The 16,257-nt window shown below is 38.9% G+C and overlaps 3 protein-coding genes across 32 annotated transcripts in view; all 3 read left to right on the top strand.

Moving 5' to 3' along the window:
• Mbs (Myosin binding subunit) overlaps positions 1 to 12,560 on the top strand; it is a 33,565-nt gene extending 21,005 nt beyond the window's left edge. For 10 of the 30 annotated variants that reach the window (XM_017172676.3, XM_017172678.3, XM_070286063.1 and 7 more), the window contains 6 exons: positions 49 to 108; positions 6,408 to 6,538; positions 6,603 to 6,693; positions 7,076 to 7,162; positions 8,390 to 9,362; positions 10,533 to 11,748. In XM_017172676.3, the coding sequence (XP_017028165.1) occupies positions 49 to 108; positions 6,408 to 6,538; positions 6,603 to 6,693; positions 7,076 to 7,162; positions 8,390 to 8,506 (486 nt within the window). In that variant the 3' untranslated portion in view covers positions 8,507 to 9,362; positions 10,533 to 11,748. Of the gene's footprint in view, positions 1 to 48; positions 109 to 2,777; positions 2,886 to 5,098; positions 6,258 to 6,407; positions 6,539 to 6,602; positions 6,694 to 7,075; positions 7,163 to 8,389; positions 9,363 to 10,532; positions 11,749 to 12,431 lie in introns of those variants that run through there. The other 20 variants (XM_017172680.2, XM_070286059.1, XM_017172685.2 and 17 more) reach the window with 11 other exon arrangements.
• Positions 12,561 to 12,591: 31 nt separating this feature from the next.
• Positions 12,592 to 13,777, top strand: LOC108078712 (mucin-21-like). The gene is made up of 3 exons (XM_017172696.3): positions 12,592 to 12,742; positions 12,801 to 13,105; positions 13,165 to 13,777. The coding sequence occupies exons 1-3, from the start codon at positions 12,601 to 12,603 to the stop codon at positions 13,603 to 13,605; spliced, it is 888 nt and encodes a 295-aa protein (XP_017028185.1). The 5' UTR covers positions 12,592 to 12,600; the 3' UTR covers positions 13,606 to 13,777.
• A 370-nt stretch (positions 13,778 to 14,147) lies between these two features.
• Positions 14,148 to 15,071, top strand: LOC138928604 (uncharacterized). Its single transcript, XM_070285910.1, has 3 exons — positions 14,148 to 14,304; positions 14,379 to 14,692; positions 14,749 to 15,071. The coding sequence occupies exons 1-3, from the start codon at positions 14,172 to 14,174 to the stop codon at positions 15,067 to 15,069; spliced, it is 768 nt and encodes a 255-aa protein (XP_070142011.1). The 5' UTR covers positions 14,148 to 14,171; the 3' UTR covers positions 15,070 to 15,071.
• Positions 15,072 to 16,257: the final 1,186 nt, after the last annotated feature.

Raw genomic sequence — 16,257 nt, 5'->3', positions numbered from 1 at the left:
AAATGCTAAATATATAATGAAATCTCTCTGTGTTTTGCTTCGCTGCAGGAACTGGACCCCGAGCGTCAGACCGAATCCAACAACGACAACGAGGATAAGGAGAAGGAGGTGAGTATTTTCGCAGAATTATTTGGCTTTCCATATGTTAACTACCAACAACAACAACAACTATGGCAACAATTGAATATTTTTCACACCTTTTGCCAAGTAATTAGAATTTATGGCAGCCAGCCTCTGCTTATTTCCGTGCTGTGCACCTGGGTTTCTCTTGCTCTCCTTTGATTTTTGCCAACGTCACACCTTGTCACAATTTTTAGAACGCTCTGCCGCGTCCTTCAAAGTAGCTGCTCCTCCTGCCCCCAACCCAGTTTCATCCACATCGTCGTCCGTCTGGTCCAATTAGCAAAGTGACCTAAAAAATAAACGAAAATTATGATTTGCCATTTGCGCCGAAAAACACCGAGCACGTGGCATTGTGTGTGGGATTTTAAGTGTAAGTGCAAGGCAACTGCACAAATCCTTTCATGGCCGAGGTCAGAACTATTAGTGCGCAACCAATTTGCGTCCAAAGAAATCACGGGTCCACCGCTCCACCGCGAGAACCTGTTAACAATTTATCTGCCCAAGTGTCGGGCCGCCGGTGTCGCCTATTATTAAAAACTGACACAATTTTTGAGTGCATCTTGTCATTAACAAGCGCGCTGCTCGGGCTCTGCTTGTTTCTTGAACAAATTATTAATTGTTTTGCACATTGGACAATTGAAGAAGAAAAGCTAGCTAGCCGATGCTTATGGCATTAATTGATGTTTATTTTATTATTTTAGAAAGTATTGTTTGATGGTTTTTGAAAGGTTCATTAGGGTAAGAGAAGAGGGAAATGTTGTAGCATACAGAAAGGGAAGTTTAGTATAGAATTTTAGGAATAAAATGATGAAGGAAACTACTTAAGTGTATTAAATTGTATAGTTAAAAGTTAAACCTAGAATATTATTTTCATCTTGTGAATATTCTTATTCTTCAAGGCTCAAATTTGCTTTCTTTTTCTTTGTTTTATTTGCGTCGCATTTTAGACAGTAAAGGAATGAAAATTTAATTGCTCAATTACTTGAATGAAATTGGGCAGAAAGTATAAACGTTTTTGTGAAGAGTGAAATAAGCAAGTTTTCCCTCAATATGATTTTAAATCTAAATGGAAAATAAATGGCTGAAAAATATACAAACAGCCTGGTTTTCCCCAGAATTTTTTACTTTGCTATTTATGGCTTAAGTAATTTGCACTTTCGGCCACTTTACCCCCAAAATCCATCCATCTAACGATGGCAGCAACCCATCTGCCATTGCCGACTATGTGTCACCATCTTTGATTGACGATGTCAAGTGTTTTTGCCTCAGAGCAATTGTAATTTTCCTAGCATTTGCATCCGAGGAAATCACTTTCACAATCGCCTCTTCTAGACCAGACCAGACCAGACAGCTTGTGTTCTACAACAAATTAGTCAATTACAGAGGCACGACCCACAACTAGAAGGAACGCAACCACAAAGGCAATCTAAAGAATAGAATAAAACTTATTACGAAAGGCAGCAGGCGGCACACGTACATTGAACTTAGTTTTTGGCTAAATTTACAACAGTTTGCATATGGCATTAGCTTCCTCATTCTCTCCCTGCGGCCAAAAGGATCGTCATTCGGTATTTATAGCCAGGCAAAAATGCATTCAACGAAAGTGCCAACTTCGTGGCCAAAGGGGCTGCTTGGCTGCTAAGACGCCTCTGGCCCAGTTATGAAGGGGCAGCGGATGGTGTAGAAGCAACTCCCCAAATTGGATTCTCCTGTCGCATACACTTTGCTTTAAATTTAGACGGAACTAAAATAGTTTTTCTTCCTATGCTGGGGCCCTCTCTTTTTCTGTATACCCAGTACTAGGGCAGGGCAAGGGTATATTGATTAGGGAATTATTTTGATACTATTTTTTACAAAATTAGAAGACTAGTAGCTATCATTTTAGGGATAGATTTACTTTACCTAGAGCGAATCTATTAAATAGCCAAAATAAATTTTATTTAAAACATTAACTATTATATAGAAAAGTATAACTTAAATAAATACAAATTTAAGAAGATTCAAATAACAAAAAAGTATTAAAAAGTATTTTAAATATTAAAATCCCGCTTTGCGGTCGCCGTGAAGTAGGCAATACATTTAACCGACAAAAGCCGGGTACTCTATGGTCGGTACAATAGTTACCTCTCCTTTTTGGCTGCATTCTTGTGTCAATGACTGCTTCGCCTTTTGGCCCAGTTTGCTGTGGCTTGTGCTCTCTTTTCGCTTGGTGCTCTCCCGATGTTTGTTCTGATGACCCCAGCATAGTTAACAGTTTTGCGTCTCGGACATTGGGCCAAATACGTGTGCGATTTACTAAATTTAGACCGGGGGCCCCATCAGCCAGGTGAAAACTCGCACAGCGTCAAATTCTGTGTGCGCAATTTCAAGTGAAAATTCGGCTAACGTTCCTTCCGTCGTCGTCCCACCTTTTGAATTTCCCTGCCGCTGTTGCACTCTTTGTTATTTTTCTTGTTTTCATATCTCAGTTTATAATAATATTCCCGATTATTTGTGTTGTTATTTTTCCGGCTTTTCCTCTCTTTATTGAACTCTTAATTTAGCTTTTCGCTTCTCTTTGGGTCCGCTGCTCTAGCTCTTTTGTGTTTATTTCGGATCGCGTATGTTCGCTTTCAAATAAAACATTTCAAATCGCAAGCAAGCAGCACAGTCGAGTTTAGTGCGCCCAGCACAGCGGATCATCTCAGTAAAATTCAGATCAATTCAGTTGAGATCATCGGCTAATCCAAGTCAATCCAAAGAAATCCAATCTATACTTTGATGTAAATCCCAATTAAAAGCCAGAATTCAATACGACGTCAAGTGCAACGAGAAAAAACCACAGAGACCTGTCGAACGTGTCAAAGAGTTGTTAAGAAAAAAATAAAACGCCTAGATCAGTTTACCCCCGGGATGATGAAGATCTGTGGCAGGGGAGAAGAGGGGATTTTCCAAGCCAGAGTTTCCGAAAACAAGTTGATGGAATCGCAACGCGTTTCCATTTTCGGCACAAACTGCGCATAATTTTTGGACAGTTCAAGTTGATGCTCCTCTCTTAGCTCCTCAGGTGGCTTCTGCATATATGGTCAACTATTTTGATAAGTTTTTAATTTGATTTCGTGAACGTGCTTAATTTATTGAGTTTTTTGTTGCCTCGAGATTTGAAATGTTAAAGTTTAACAAGAGAACTTGAAGATTTAAAAAGTTGATAGAGAAATAGATGGTTTAATCATATTCTTCCATTCCTACCTACAAATTATTTAAATACTCGTCTAAAAATATTCAGTATTAACTGAAATATATTTCCAAATACTAGTTTATTTTTTAGACATACTAAGATTATTTTTCAAATTTATTTGCATTTCCTAATCCATTTCATGGATGCCTTTTCGACCCATTCAGTTCATTTATCATCTGGCCATGACACAACACAAAAAGTATATATTCCAACGATTCGTTTTTATGCGATATTTAGTCGAGTTAAATGTTTGAATTACCAGACAATGAAGCCATAAGAACAGGCATAAATGTGGGTGAAAAAATCATTTCAAAAGGCCAAACATTTTAAGCTCTTGGAGGAAAAAAACTGCCGCTTCATTCATGGGCGCTTGTCGCCTCTTCCTATAGATAGAAACGCGTATTATTTAAGGCACTAAAGACAGCAGATACATAAAACAATTCTTGTAGGAAACAGAGAAGCGGGCTTCGTCATAAATTATATGCATTGGAAAATTGCTTGAGAGGAAAAACGTTTTTCAACCCGGAGATGATGTTTGTTGTTTGTATGCGCGTGGGCGGAGGATGAGGATGAGGAGCATCAACTCTTAGTGAAAACAAATAAATAGCAGAGCAGGCGGCCGGCTGCCTGTGGTATAGTTTTCGGGACCATATATCACGGTTTTGTATGTGTTTTCAATTCGATCAAGAGCATTGGCCAGTTGGGGGTACGAAAAGCGCAAAAGGAAAATTGTCAAAATTTATGCCTTGACGTCATTTTCCCCTCAGGCGATTTCCCAGTTGCACGGCACAGGGCGAACCACATGTCAATATTGCGCGTTCTCCATATTGAAAGATCCGTTTCGTATATAGAATATATACACACAAAACACACACACGAAAGATTTGTTTGTTTTTCCTTTATTTTTGTTTATGCCAATTTCATGAACATTTCGTGTGTTCGCTTTGATTTTAATTGTAATTGCCTTTTGTTGGCTTCTATAAATGGAACACAAATCGATCAGAATCGAAGTTGAAATGCCCTTCAATTGCGCGGATCATCTCCCAGGGGTCTCATGACTCGTCTGGTCTCGTTTAATTGATGAGCTTCGTATGTACTTAGATCATGATGAAACCGAAATTCAATTAAAGTTCAAAAGAGACAGCTGTCTATCTGCTTGGGAGTTTTGTGGATTTAAAACGGAATTTAGCTTTTAATAGAGATATTTTAAGGGATAAATGAGACTAGAAAAAAGTTGAATGTGGCCTGCTAACATTTAAAGCGTATTGTATTTATAATTCCCAAGTACGAATTCAGATTGAACGTTTCTTTTGATTTAAAGGGGTAATAAATTGCTTTAAAAATTTAAACTTCAAGTTATTAAAGAGAATAGAAACAGTCTCCTTTTGATGAACCTTTAAAGCGATTTGTACTTATAATTCCCAAGTACAAATTCAGCGATAAGAACGAATTCAGAATCAGTTAGTAAAATAAGTGCTAATTAGGTTTTTGGCTGTCTTCAAACAAAATCTTTGTGTGATTTTATAGAGATTAAATTAACAAGAAGCTTATGTCAAGTTTCCAAAAATGGTCATGTATAAAAACCTGGTGACAAACCTCTGATCAAAAGGAAAATCCCCTCTCAAAAAGAAAGGGTATGCAAATCTTGTATGCCTTTTCGAATGTTTCAACGTAATTGCATTGTGGCATCGACGATTGATATACAACTGTTAGGGGAAAACTGCCGAGAGCTAATGGGGGCCTCACACTTTCTTATAGCCAACACCGTCAGAGCGAGATGTCCTTTCGCTCAAGATCACGAACCCAGGCACCGCTGGCCAGTCGCCGGCGTTCCCTGTCCTCCAGCTCGCGTATGGCTCCCTCGAGCGCTTCTTCGGGTGCCTATAACTATAATGGGAGTAGCTACAATGGATCCAGCAGCAGCTCGGGTCGCCCTTTGAGCACTGGCTACTTTCCTAGCAGTGGTGGCGGCATCTCCTCCAGCTACCAGAGCCCCTATGCCAGTGTCTACAGCTCCCGGGAGAGTTTGTATGGCGGCGGAGGAGCCAGTGGTGGACGCAGTGCCTACGGTAATCGCTACGAATACGGGGCCGCCAAGTATCATCACCACCATCATCACCAGCAGCAGCAGTTCACCAGCCACCACTACTTGAACCAACATTCCCAGCCATCGACGGCCGTAACCTCATCCGCCAATGCCTCAGCCTCCTCAGTTTCAACCTCAGCCTCCTCATGCCATGCCATGCCCTCATCCACAACAGCTTCGATAGCTTCCAATGCCGCAATGCCAGCAGCAACTAAAACGCAAACGCACCATGGCAATCGCTACTATCTGCAGCTGCAGCCCACCGCTTCACCGGGTCACCACTATAGCCACCTGTCGGTGGGCAAGCATATTTCGGCTCACAGTTATGGCCCGTCTAAAGCCTCTGCTCTCTCCTCCTCTCTGTCCACCGTCTCCTCGTCGTCGTCCTCCACCAACTCTGCTCCCTCGACTGGAACAGGCAGCGGCAGCGGCGGCTACGAGAGTTCAAGATACAATCCCAGTTCATATTCCTCGACGCCATACTCCGCGGCCAGCGATCGCTATGTCAGTCCCTATTCGAGCATCTACGATAATGGTGTGACCACAGCCTCGCTCAGCTTCAAGTCGCCGGGCCTGAGTTCCTCCAACTCCTTCAAGGGATCCCGTTTGCTGAAGACCAAATCCCTGTCAGCCTCGAATAGCAGCCTCAATGCAGGAGCCTACGGCAGCAGTACACCCTCGACCAGTGCAGGAGCAACGGTGGCGGCCATTGCAGCCACAAGGAGTAATTCCCTGCGAGAGCAGGAGCGCAAATCAAGGAATCGTTCGAGATCAAAGAGTGCGGCACAGCGGTCGATAAGTGCTTCCTCGGAGAAGAGTGAGGGATATGAAGTAAGTGGTTTATCGGGGATACAAATTAAGGTGTTTTTATTTCATATTATTTTGGCCATGTTGTTGTTGTTGTTGGTATAAAAATAGGCAATGATATTTTAGGTTTTAAGCTCTTCTTAAATTAATTTTGAATCCCTTTTCCTTTCACAGAGTGGCAGCGAGCGGACATCCCGCTCCAGACTTGGCAGCACAGCAAGCACGGCCACCACGAGTGAGTCCAAGAGCGACAAGGCAGAGAACGGCGATGGCATTGACTACAAGGCGCTCTGGGAAGCGGCCAAGTGAGTATAAAGAAGTCCTCTATTAATCCTAGAACTGCATGAATACCTCTCTAATCCCGCACAGATTGGAGAACGATAAGCTGAAGCAGATGCTCAAGCAAAAGGACGATGAAGTTGTGCAAACACGTGCCACGCTCGAGCGTTTCGCCAATGCCGTAAGTACAAAAGACACACCCCTAACACGCCCACGCCCACATTCACGCCCACTAAGAAAGCAAATCTATAATAAACAAAAGGCAGTAACAAACAACAACACGAAACACAATAAACTTAGTAGAAGGCTGCCTACTAAAATGTACAAAACTTTATCACACAAAAAATAAAATACTCTAGCTGCCTCTTTTTCCCTCTCATGTGAAGCTTACTGCTCGCGCTCTCTTTCGCTCTCTATATATACACATATATATATATCTTTATACGATCCACAACACAACTGAACAAGAAAACAACTGAATACAGAAAAAGAAAACAGTATTAAACACTGTAAACAAATCCAAAATGCAAAACAAAATCTTGTTTCATTTCACATATTCGCAGACATCGAAAAATTCACTATCTGAACTTGAGAAACGCGAAAGAAGAGCTATGGAACGCAAGCTTTCCGAGTTGGAAGAAGAGCTCAAGGTAATTACAAAGTGTCCTTAACGTTGCTAAAAAAAAAGCCGCTGTTTGCAGGACTCGAAATTGATTGCTTCCGTTTGGTTTACCCTTCTAATTCCCTTTTATGATTTTGTGAAACCCCCTAAGCATGCAAACTACATTTGAAATTGACTTTTCTCCTGTTTTAAGTTTGTTTTATTTATTAACCCTTTTTGATTTAATTTAAGAAAAATGATTAATTCGAATTGAGCTGTTTTTGTTTTGTTTTTATAATCCCAAATCCCAACCCTTCTGAACGAACACGTTTCTTTGCACTGAGTTGGAGCAATGAATCCGTTTATTATCTTTATATTGCTTTTACCTCTTTGGCCAGATGCTGCGCTTTTTACACATTATAGAAGAACACCTAGTTGACTAGCTAGCTGTCTTTGGTGTGTGTTTGAATGCGAGATGTGGCACTGTGTTGCAGAAACCTCATTTAATTTGAAATTGATTTGCCAAAAAAAAAAGATCCCCTGTGTATATAGTCTATATATCATTTCTATTTTGTGCCCTTCTCCGCTGTACAGTGAAGCGATCGCTTTTATTTTAAATTCTTCCTCGTTGCCTTTATTTATTTATTGCCCCAAAAATCCAAATGTTGTCATCAGATCATCTTCTCATGCTTGGTTTTGTGTGTTTGCCTTCCTCTTGGTTTTCTCATCTCGCACAACCTCTACAACAACACACAACAGGAATAACAAACAAGCCAACGACAGACATCAGACATCACCTCAGACATGTTCTCATTCAAAAAGACATCTCTTCAGACCATTATGTTTCTCTGTCATCACCAGATCGTGCCATCATCATCATCATCATCATCATCTCGCTCTATCCATCTCTCATTGTCAAATTGTCAACCCTTTTGATTTTTCGTCACTGTTTCCATGCGTGTTTATACGTTTATCGTTATACTCACTTAAATTTGTTACAGATTAAAAAAGAATATTTAAAAAACCAAAGCGCTCTCATTCCAATACGCTCACTCAAATTTGTTTTTCTTTTCTCTCTCTCTCTCTCTTCCCACGCGCCTCATCGATCAAACAAACAATCGAACGAACTGTCGAAACAATCGACTATCGTAATCGCTAATCGCTCAAATATTTAAACAAAACATGTGTTTTTCCACTTTGATTTTCTTGCGTCGCCGCTGTGCTGTTTTGTTATCACTTGCTGCGTCCTTATTTTTTTGTATTGTGTGATTTTTAGCTGTTGCAGAAGCTAAAGACTGAGAACGACCGTCTGCGTGCCGAGAATCGGGCCCTCACACGGGTCGTCTCCAAGCTGACCACCTCGGCTCAGAGTCAGCTGGCCAAGACCAAATAGGCGCAGATCAGAAAGCATTTAGATTGCCCCAGCACCAGCACCCAAAAATCGAAAACCAATTAATAATACTCAAAAAGCCACAATATCTGAAAATCTCACCTTCCCTTTGCTCACGCGCACAATGTCGCGAATATCGTTTCTACATAAACTATATATTTAATACACCTTGATGTCGTTGTTATAAATAAATATAAATATGATATATAAGGAGACAGGAGTGCCACAGAAATTTCTGTGGATTTGAAATCAATTTAAATGGAGCCCAAAAGTTTGCTTTAAAATGTAACACAAGAATTTGCGAACTGAAAATATTTCACTGCATACTTGCAAGCGCAGTTTCAAGTGATTTAAATTCTGTGGCACTTTTGATAATTAAATATACACAACTCTTTTGCGAGTAACAACAATAACTAAATGTAGCGTAGATAAATTAAGTTCACATTGAGCTGAGATCATTGGTAATACATATAAAGGCATTACACATACTCCCCAGGAGGCAATATTCTCCTCTTTTGATAAAAAAACAAATTTCACTAGTAGAAAAATTTATAAATAGTACAATATTTGTTTGTTAATTTGGTTATCTAAATTATACGGTTTGCGAATTTATCAAAATACTTGTATCAAATAAGGGAACTACTCTTTAAATCAAAACTAAACCCACACACTCGAATCAAAAAGAATAAAGCTCTTCGAAACCAACGAGATTAATCATCAAACCCCCACCACAAAAGAAAAAAAAAGAAAGAATTGAGACAAGAAAACAGCATCAGCAAATCCCAGGATCCCAAGGATCGGTCAGCTATATCAGAGAGCGAAGAAGTGGTCTGGTTGGTGTGATGCTGGAAACTTAATGGTAAATCTGCCCCACCACTGACACTGACTTGAAACCTGCGCCTCCCCAAATATTATGAGCTGCTGGCTGTTGTTTTGTTGTTTATACACCTATATATCTCATAAAGGAATATAATAAAATATATATTATATAGCTATAACTGTATCCAAGGAGTGTTTCAAATTGTGCCAAGCTTAAGATTTGTTAAATTAGAAATAAATGCTAAAGTTTGGGAAATTTTGTTTCGTTTCAAGTTTAATTCAAATAAAAATTCTATAGTCTTGGAAAATTCTGTTCTGTTTTATTTTAATAAACAAAACAAAATCTTTTAAAAGAGTAATAAATTAAATTACTAGAATATTTACTTAGAAGACTTGCCACAAATTGTGCTAGAATAAATTCACATTTCCTGGCTTTGTTCCTGAATTTTCCTAGAATATTAATTTATAAGTAAACAATACCAATCTTGGTACACCCTCTTGAAGCACTCTTATTGTACATATACATAAAATAATATACTTACTTAATACTCTACTATTTAAATAATGTCTATTAAAAATATACTATGGATTTATACCCTCTTGTTGTTACCTATTGTTACACGTTTTATCTGCAAATTTTGTTTATCCTTTTTGTGTGTTGTACTCGACTCTCAACACCCAACGACCATCGATCTTGAGTTATTTTATGAAATAAACATAAACTTTTGCCCATTGTCGTTCTTAATTCAATTTACTGCTGTTTATTGTTGTCATACTCCCCCGCTGGGTGGGTGTGGAGATACCAGGACACGAGCATTCGCATCTAAATTCATGAGAGTCATTCTGCATATAAAGGATTATCACACGAGACACGAATCAGAGACAATCTTCCAAAGTCATACCATGTTTCGAGTGTGTGTGTGTAGTGCATGTTATACGACGAGATTAGGGCTGTCCAAGATGAGTTCTGTTTCGTTTTTTCCCCCCTTTAGACAGTTACTAATTGTTTGTTGTTGTTTCCATTGTTGTGTTGTTGCTGCTGAGGCATCCCCGAAAATAATAATAATAAAGAAAATAATTAACTAAGCATGCCCGCCCCCTAAGCACCGACATAATCGTATATTGCTTTCGATATTCTCTGTATAATTTTAACTAATTTTGTTTTTTACTTTTCTTACCTTGACGACGACTTCTTTTCACATTTACACAGCAACTCGATGCCTACAAGTCGGATAATCATCGCCTGAAGGAGGAGAACGCCGCGTTGATTAGAGTAATTAGTAAATTAAGTAAATGAAATTATGTTTTACTTTCACAGTGTATATGTATGTCTGAGAACCTATATCATCATCGAGAAGCAACAATTTTACTTTATTAACCAGCTAAAAAGAGAAGGCTGAAAAAAGAAGGAACTAGGGAGAGAGAATGTTTCAAAATTTGTTTATTATTTTTGTGTTAGGCATTTAAGCATTAGGTGAAACCATGTTTCAAATATCGTTGAGAATTGTTTCGTTCGTTTTATATATAAACAAAGCAACAGAAAAAAAAGAAGAAGTAAAGAAATTATGTATTTGGTCAAATTTTATATACGAGAATAGAGAAAATTATAAAAATAAACTTACACAAATCAAGCTTAACTATATTTACACACACACACACACATTGCGATCCAAGGATCCGAGGATCAAAGGAAAACCTTTACATACAAAACTGAGAACATATTCATCAAATGAGCCCTAGTTACAGATTAGTTTAACTACATAATACATGCATATACACGTACGTATATAAATATATATATATATTTTTTCATATATAAATTATATATACACATTACATACTATTATATATCGAATCATAAGTTCAACATTTCAATGTGTAATATCACCATCAAGGATCCAGGCGATGTTCCAAAAGCCACCCAGCCCCACGCGTCAACTTACCAAGTGTAATAATCATTATTACCCATCCAATATCGTAATATTGTGTTTAATCGTGCTGCAGATATCGGTGAAGCTATCCCCAATCCGAGGAGTCATCCTCCATGGCGCTCTTCTATAGATACTTACGTATAAACACGGATAGTTTTCACCGACGAGGATGCATTATTATTTTTATTATCAGAGCGTACGTCTAACTTTAAGCAGACACTTTTAGTTCTCTCCTCTTTGTCACTTTTGAAACGTATTATATACCATATTTGACCTTCGCTTATAACGAAACAAATGATCATACGCATACATATATCTGTTATTTATTAAATTCGCCTAAGAGATATTTTGTGTTACTCGTAAATGGAAACGATAATCAAGCAAGAAAACAAACATTTAAGAACGTGAATTGTGTAATATGTAAAATTGTGTGAGAAAATATTTAAGAAAAATTTGATTCAAATACGAAACTTAATAAATGTGATCGCAAGCAATCATGGCATGTGTCTTAATTTGTTTATCGGGTTGACAAACTAACCATAAAGAATGACTATCGGGGGTTTCTCAGAAGATAACTGTCAATATCTTGGGCTATCTATCTCTCATTCATTCAAGGTTTTCTTTATGGATTTATTTTTTTATTGGGAGCATTAAACAACATTATTATTATTTCATATTCCAGTGATAAGATCTACGTAAAAGTATAGAAAGCTTTCTGGGTATCTCCAAACCACAGGAATTTCTTTTAAATCTTTTTTATATATTTCTAAAAAACAATAAACAAAATAAACTATTAAAAAGGTTAAAAATAACCTGATGCTTGTATGACACTAAAGCAATGCGAGTATGGTCATATTGATTTAAAAACTAATGTGTAGATTGTATTTTCCAAACCCTTGTTTATATTTAAAATATTTCTGTTTAGTTATTTTTGACTCATGAAATTATAAAAATATTTTCTGTAGGGGAAAAACAATCTGAATATGGTCATACTGATTTAACAACTAAAGTATGGATTATGTTTTCAAAACCCCTATTTACATCTAAATTATTTTTAAAAATTATTTTGAACTCTTGAATTTTCTTTATTTTCTTTAAAGACACACTTGAAAATTCTATATTTATTTTCGAGTATTCTTTGTTGTTGTTAAAAAAGCTTCACTATTTCCTTACGATAGCAAATTTATGACTGATGATACCATTTCTGATAAAGAGACCTAGATCACCTGATGCAACCAAATGCAGTTTATGGATGAAGCTTTGGATGCAGTTCTCAGCTATATAAGAAGGCAACAGCTCATTGCAGTTAGTTAATAGTTACTCTGCAGTTTAAACGAAACCTCCAAGATGCAGATAATTCTTGCAATTTTCCTCATTTTTGCTAGTGGTAACCTAGCCTTAGAAACCACCACCACCCTGAAATGCCAAGTGTGCCTAGACGCTAATGATGTTTACTGTCTTAACCAGACCTCATATCAAAATTGCATGAGTAAGTGGAGGAGAGAGTTACGTAAACCCTAGGACTTAAGGCTGTCAACTACTTGTAGAAGGAAAACCCTTTGGCGATGTGGAGGTGTGTCCTACGGGCACCGTTTGCACCAATGATGCTGATGTTTGTGTGGAGAAACCCGATGGAACTACAATCCAGGATGTTTGTGGAGATGCATCCACATGTGAATCTTGTACTGATAGTAACAAGTACACTTGTGTCAGCAGTACTCAATTTGCCAGATGCAAAGGCACCACTCTGGTTACCTCCGCTATCTACAGTTGCGAGGAAGATGAAGTTTGTTACCAAGAAGGTTTAAAGACATATGAAACCATTTGTGTGCCCTCTTGTGCCCTTAATTATGTAGGTATCTTTGCAGTTTACTCGAACTATATTAATTTTTTATGAAATTTTAACGCCAGCTTGATGCAAAACCCTCTTGCACCAACAATGAATTTACCACAACCACAACTACAGCGGCTCCGCCCACAACGCCTAGCGATGATGAGGAACAGGAAATATGCGAGGCGGCAGCCAATCCTTCAACATCCAGCGAAGGCGCAACCACTGCCAGTACATCCACCGCCGACAGCACATCCACCAGCGACAGCACATCCACCACCGCCAGCACAAGCACATCCACCACCGCCAGCACAAGCACATCCACCACCGCTAGCCCTGGAAACAAATTCTTCTATACCAAAAACACATTAGATAACACCTGCAACAGTTATCTGTATTGCCAAAAAGGCCCTAACGACACCAAATGGGCTACAGTTTTCTTAACATGTCTCGCACCCAAGCAGTATTTCGATTCAAAAACCTTGGGTTGTGTGGCAACAAAGCCTGCTGATTGCTCTTAAAATTTGAAACTTTTTATTGAATTTACCCGTTTAAATTGTATTTCAGTTAAACAATTTAGGGATCTTATTTGTCTTGTTTACACGCATTTTGGCCTATAATAACAACAAATATTGTAAAATAATAAATATTTAAATAAAGTTTTGCTTTTGAAAATTAAATAATAAATTCTTGAATACAGTTTTACTTTTAAAAAGTAAACTTACTTAAATGTAAACTTAGTCATTATTAAGTATTTGTAGATATACCTTCGTAGACATATATTTAGATATTAACCTTCAAACCCAGTAGAGATATAGACACGCGCCATTTCTTTTTTAAGCCATAGTTCAAGAAATCATCAAGTCTTGTATAATTTCATACTTTTTTATAACTATATGGCACATTTTTGGAAGACTGATAAGTTATATTATCAACTACCCATAAACAGCTGAAGGTTTCCGCCGAAAATGATTTCTGCAAAGCGAACCTCCCCACTATATAAGACAGAAGATTGCTGTTGGAGATCATATCAGTTTATAGACAACATCATTTCAGACAACATCATCTCTTTGAGTTTCGAAGGAACATGCAAAGGATTATTCCGATCGTAGCCATTGTGGCTTCTCTCTTGGCCTTTGTGGGTGCCCAGATCTGTCAGGAGTGCCAGGCGGACAACGATGTCTACTGCCTCAATCAGACCTCGTATCAAAATTGCATGAGTGAGTCCAGGAAGCAATTGTAGATTCTAGATTTTACCTTCAATATGGATAATTATTGCGTTCCCTAAACCCAGAAAATGCCGCCTTTGGAGCTGTAGAGACCTGTCCCACGGGCACAGTTTGCTCAAATTCCGCCGACGTTTGTGTGGACAGCTCCCAGGTGGATGGCACCACTGTCCTGGACGTGTGTGGCCTTTCGGCAAGCTGTCAAACGTGTAACACAAACAAAAAGTACACCTGTGTCAGCCAGACTCAGTTTGCCCGGTGTTCCTCAAGCGGAGTGGTCTTAAGCTCCAGTGTGTATAGCTGCGAGGAGGACGAAATTTGTATAGAAGCGGGATTAACCTTTTACAACAACATCTGTGTGCCCACTTGTGCAGCCGATTTTGTATGTCCTTTTGGATGATTCTATTGAATATAACTAATAGCTTTTGTCTGTTTTAGGTGGGTTTTACGTCAACCTGTAGCAACAGTGTGTACCAGCCGAGCAGCACGACCACAACAACAGCCTCTCCGGCCACCACCCCCGAGCCTTCAGTGCAAGCCACTGGGTGCACTAAAGCAGCTAATGCGGACGCAAGCCTTAGTTCCGCTTCGTATTTCTACACCTCGTACACAGCGGATGCCACCTGCCGCAGTTACCTGTATTGCCAACGAGCTACTACCGGATGGACCACCGTATTTCTATCCTGTTCCGGTACCAGGCCATACTTCGATCCGACCACCTCTGGTTGCGTGTCAGCCAAGCCAACTGAATGCACTTGAGTTTTTTGTAACCAGTTTATAATGACAAATGTACAGCTTTAAAAAATCAAAAAGTCTTGTAAAATATTAATAAAAAACATCTAAACTTTATTTTATTTTAAAAAACACAAAGATTCTTTCTTTTTTAAAGACATTTACCTTTAACTGTAAACAGGATATTAGGATAAATTAAAGTGAGACGCTTTCCTAAAATATTTTAAATCTCACCTCGAAAAAGCTTCAATATTGCTTTATGATGGCACACTCCTTTGGCTTAAATCAAATCTGGTACACATCTTTATTGCTCGAAGATCGTAATCATAAAGGTTTATGATTTCCAAAAATACTCTGCATTGGTTTAGCTTTGCATTATCTCAGCTATAAAAGAAATGTGCAGTATCAGGAGACCATGTCATTTTGCTGCAATTTTTGTATTAAATTCTGCCATTAGAATGAAAAGAATCTTAAATATATTACTTGTTATATCCTGTGGCTTGGCTTTAACTGCTGCTCAGAACTGCCAGGAGTGTCAAGCGGCCAACGATGTTTACTGCCACAACCAGACCTCGTATCAAAATTGCATGAGTAAGTAAGGGAAAGACTAGCAAAATCCCAAGAAACCTCAAAGATCCATTGTTCCAATTAGGAGGTGCCCCCTTTGGCGATATCCAGCACTGCTCCTCGGGCACAGTTTGCACCAATTCCGACGATCCTTGCAAGGTTATAACTACCACCAATCCAGATATCAAGGATGTGTGTGGCAGCACTGGGGGCAACGGTGCAGGATGCCAAGTGTGTGATGGTACTAGCAAGTACACTTGTGTGAGCAGTACTCAGTTCGCCAGGTGCTCTGGTACCACTCTAATTGATGCCATTACCTACGATTGTGAAACTGGTGAACTGTGTAACATCGAAGCTCTTGTGCCTCACAAAACAGTTTGTGTGCCGTCGTGTGCTCTTAAATTTGTAGGTATCCCTTTGGAATATCGTTTCCCTTTAGACTTATCCTTGAGCTTTGATTTACAGCTGGATATGAAGGCCACTTGCAGTAACGTAGAGTTCACAACGACCACAACAACTGCAGCTCCGACCACGTCGCCCACTCCAGAGGTTCGAAAGACCAAATGTTCGGAAGCAGCAGCGGCTTCGGGAACAACAGCCAAGTTCTTCTACACGAGATACATGGATGATGCCACCTGCCGCAGTTAC

Source organism: Drosophila kikkawai, chromosome 3L (genome assembly GCF_030179895.1).
Source record: "Drosophila kikkawai strain 14028-0561.14 chromosome 3L, DkikHiC1v2, whole genome shotgun sequence".
Taxonomy (NCBI): Eukaryota; Metazoa; Arthropoda; class Insecta; order Diptera; family Drosophilidae; genus Drosophila; species Drosophila kikkawai.
Note: the sequence above shows the minus strand (reverse complement) of the source record. Positions and strands in the feature narration are given on the sequence as shown.

Excerpts from the sequence above, each read along its gene's own strand:
- LOC138928604 (XM_070285910.1), top strand. The coding sequence starts at position 14,172 with ATGCAAAGGATTATTCCGATCGTAGCCATTGTGGCTTCTCTCTTGGCC. Across the intron at positions 14,305-14,378 it reads CTCGTATCAAAATTGCATGA|AAAATGCCGCCTTTGGAGCT; the intron begins GTGAGTCCAGGA and ends CCCTAAACCCAG. Across the intron at positions 14,693-14,748 it reads CCACTTGTGCAGCCGATTTT|GTGGGTTTTACGTCAACCTG; the intron begins GTATGTCCTTTT and ends TGTCTGTTTTAG.
- LOC108078712 (XM_017172696.3), top strand. The coding sequence starts at position 12,601 with ATGCAGATAATTCTTGCAATTTTCCTCATTTTTGCTAGTGGTAACCTA. Across the intron at positions 12,743-12,800 it reads CTCATATCAAAATTGCATGA|AAGGAAAACCCTTTGGCGAT; the intron begins GTAAGTGGAGGA and ends AACTACTTGTAG. Across the intron at positions 13,106-13,164 it reads CCTCTTGTGCCCTTAATTAT|CTTGATGCAAAACCCTCTTG; the intron begins GTAGGTATCTTT and ends TTTTAACGCCAG.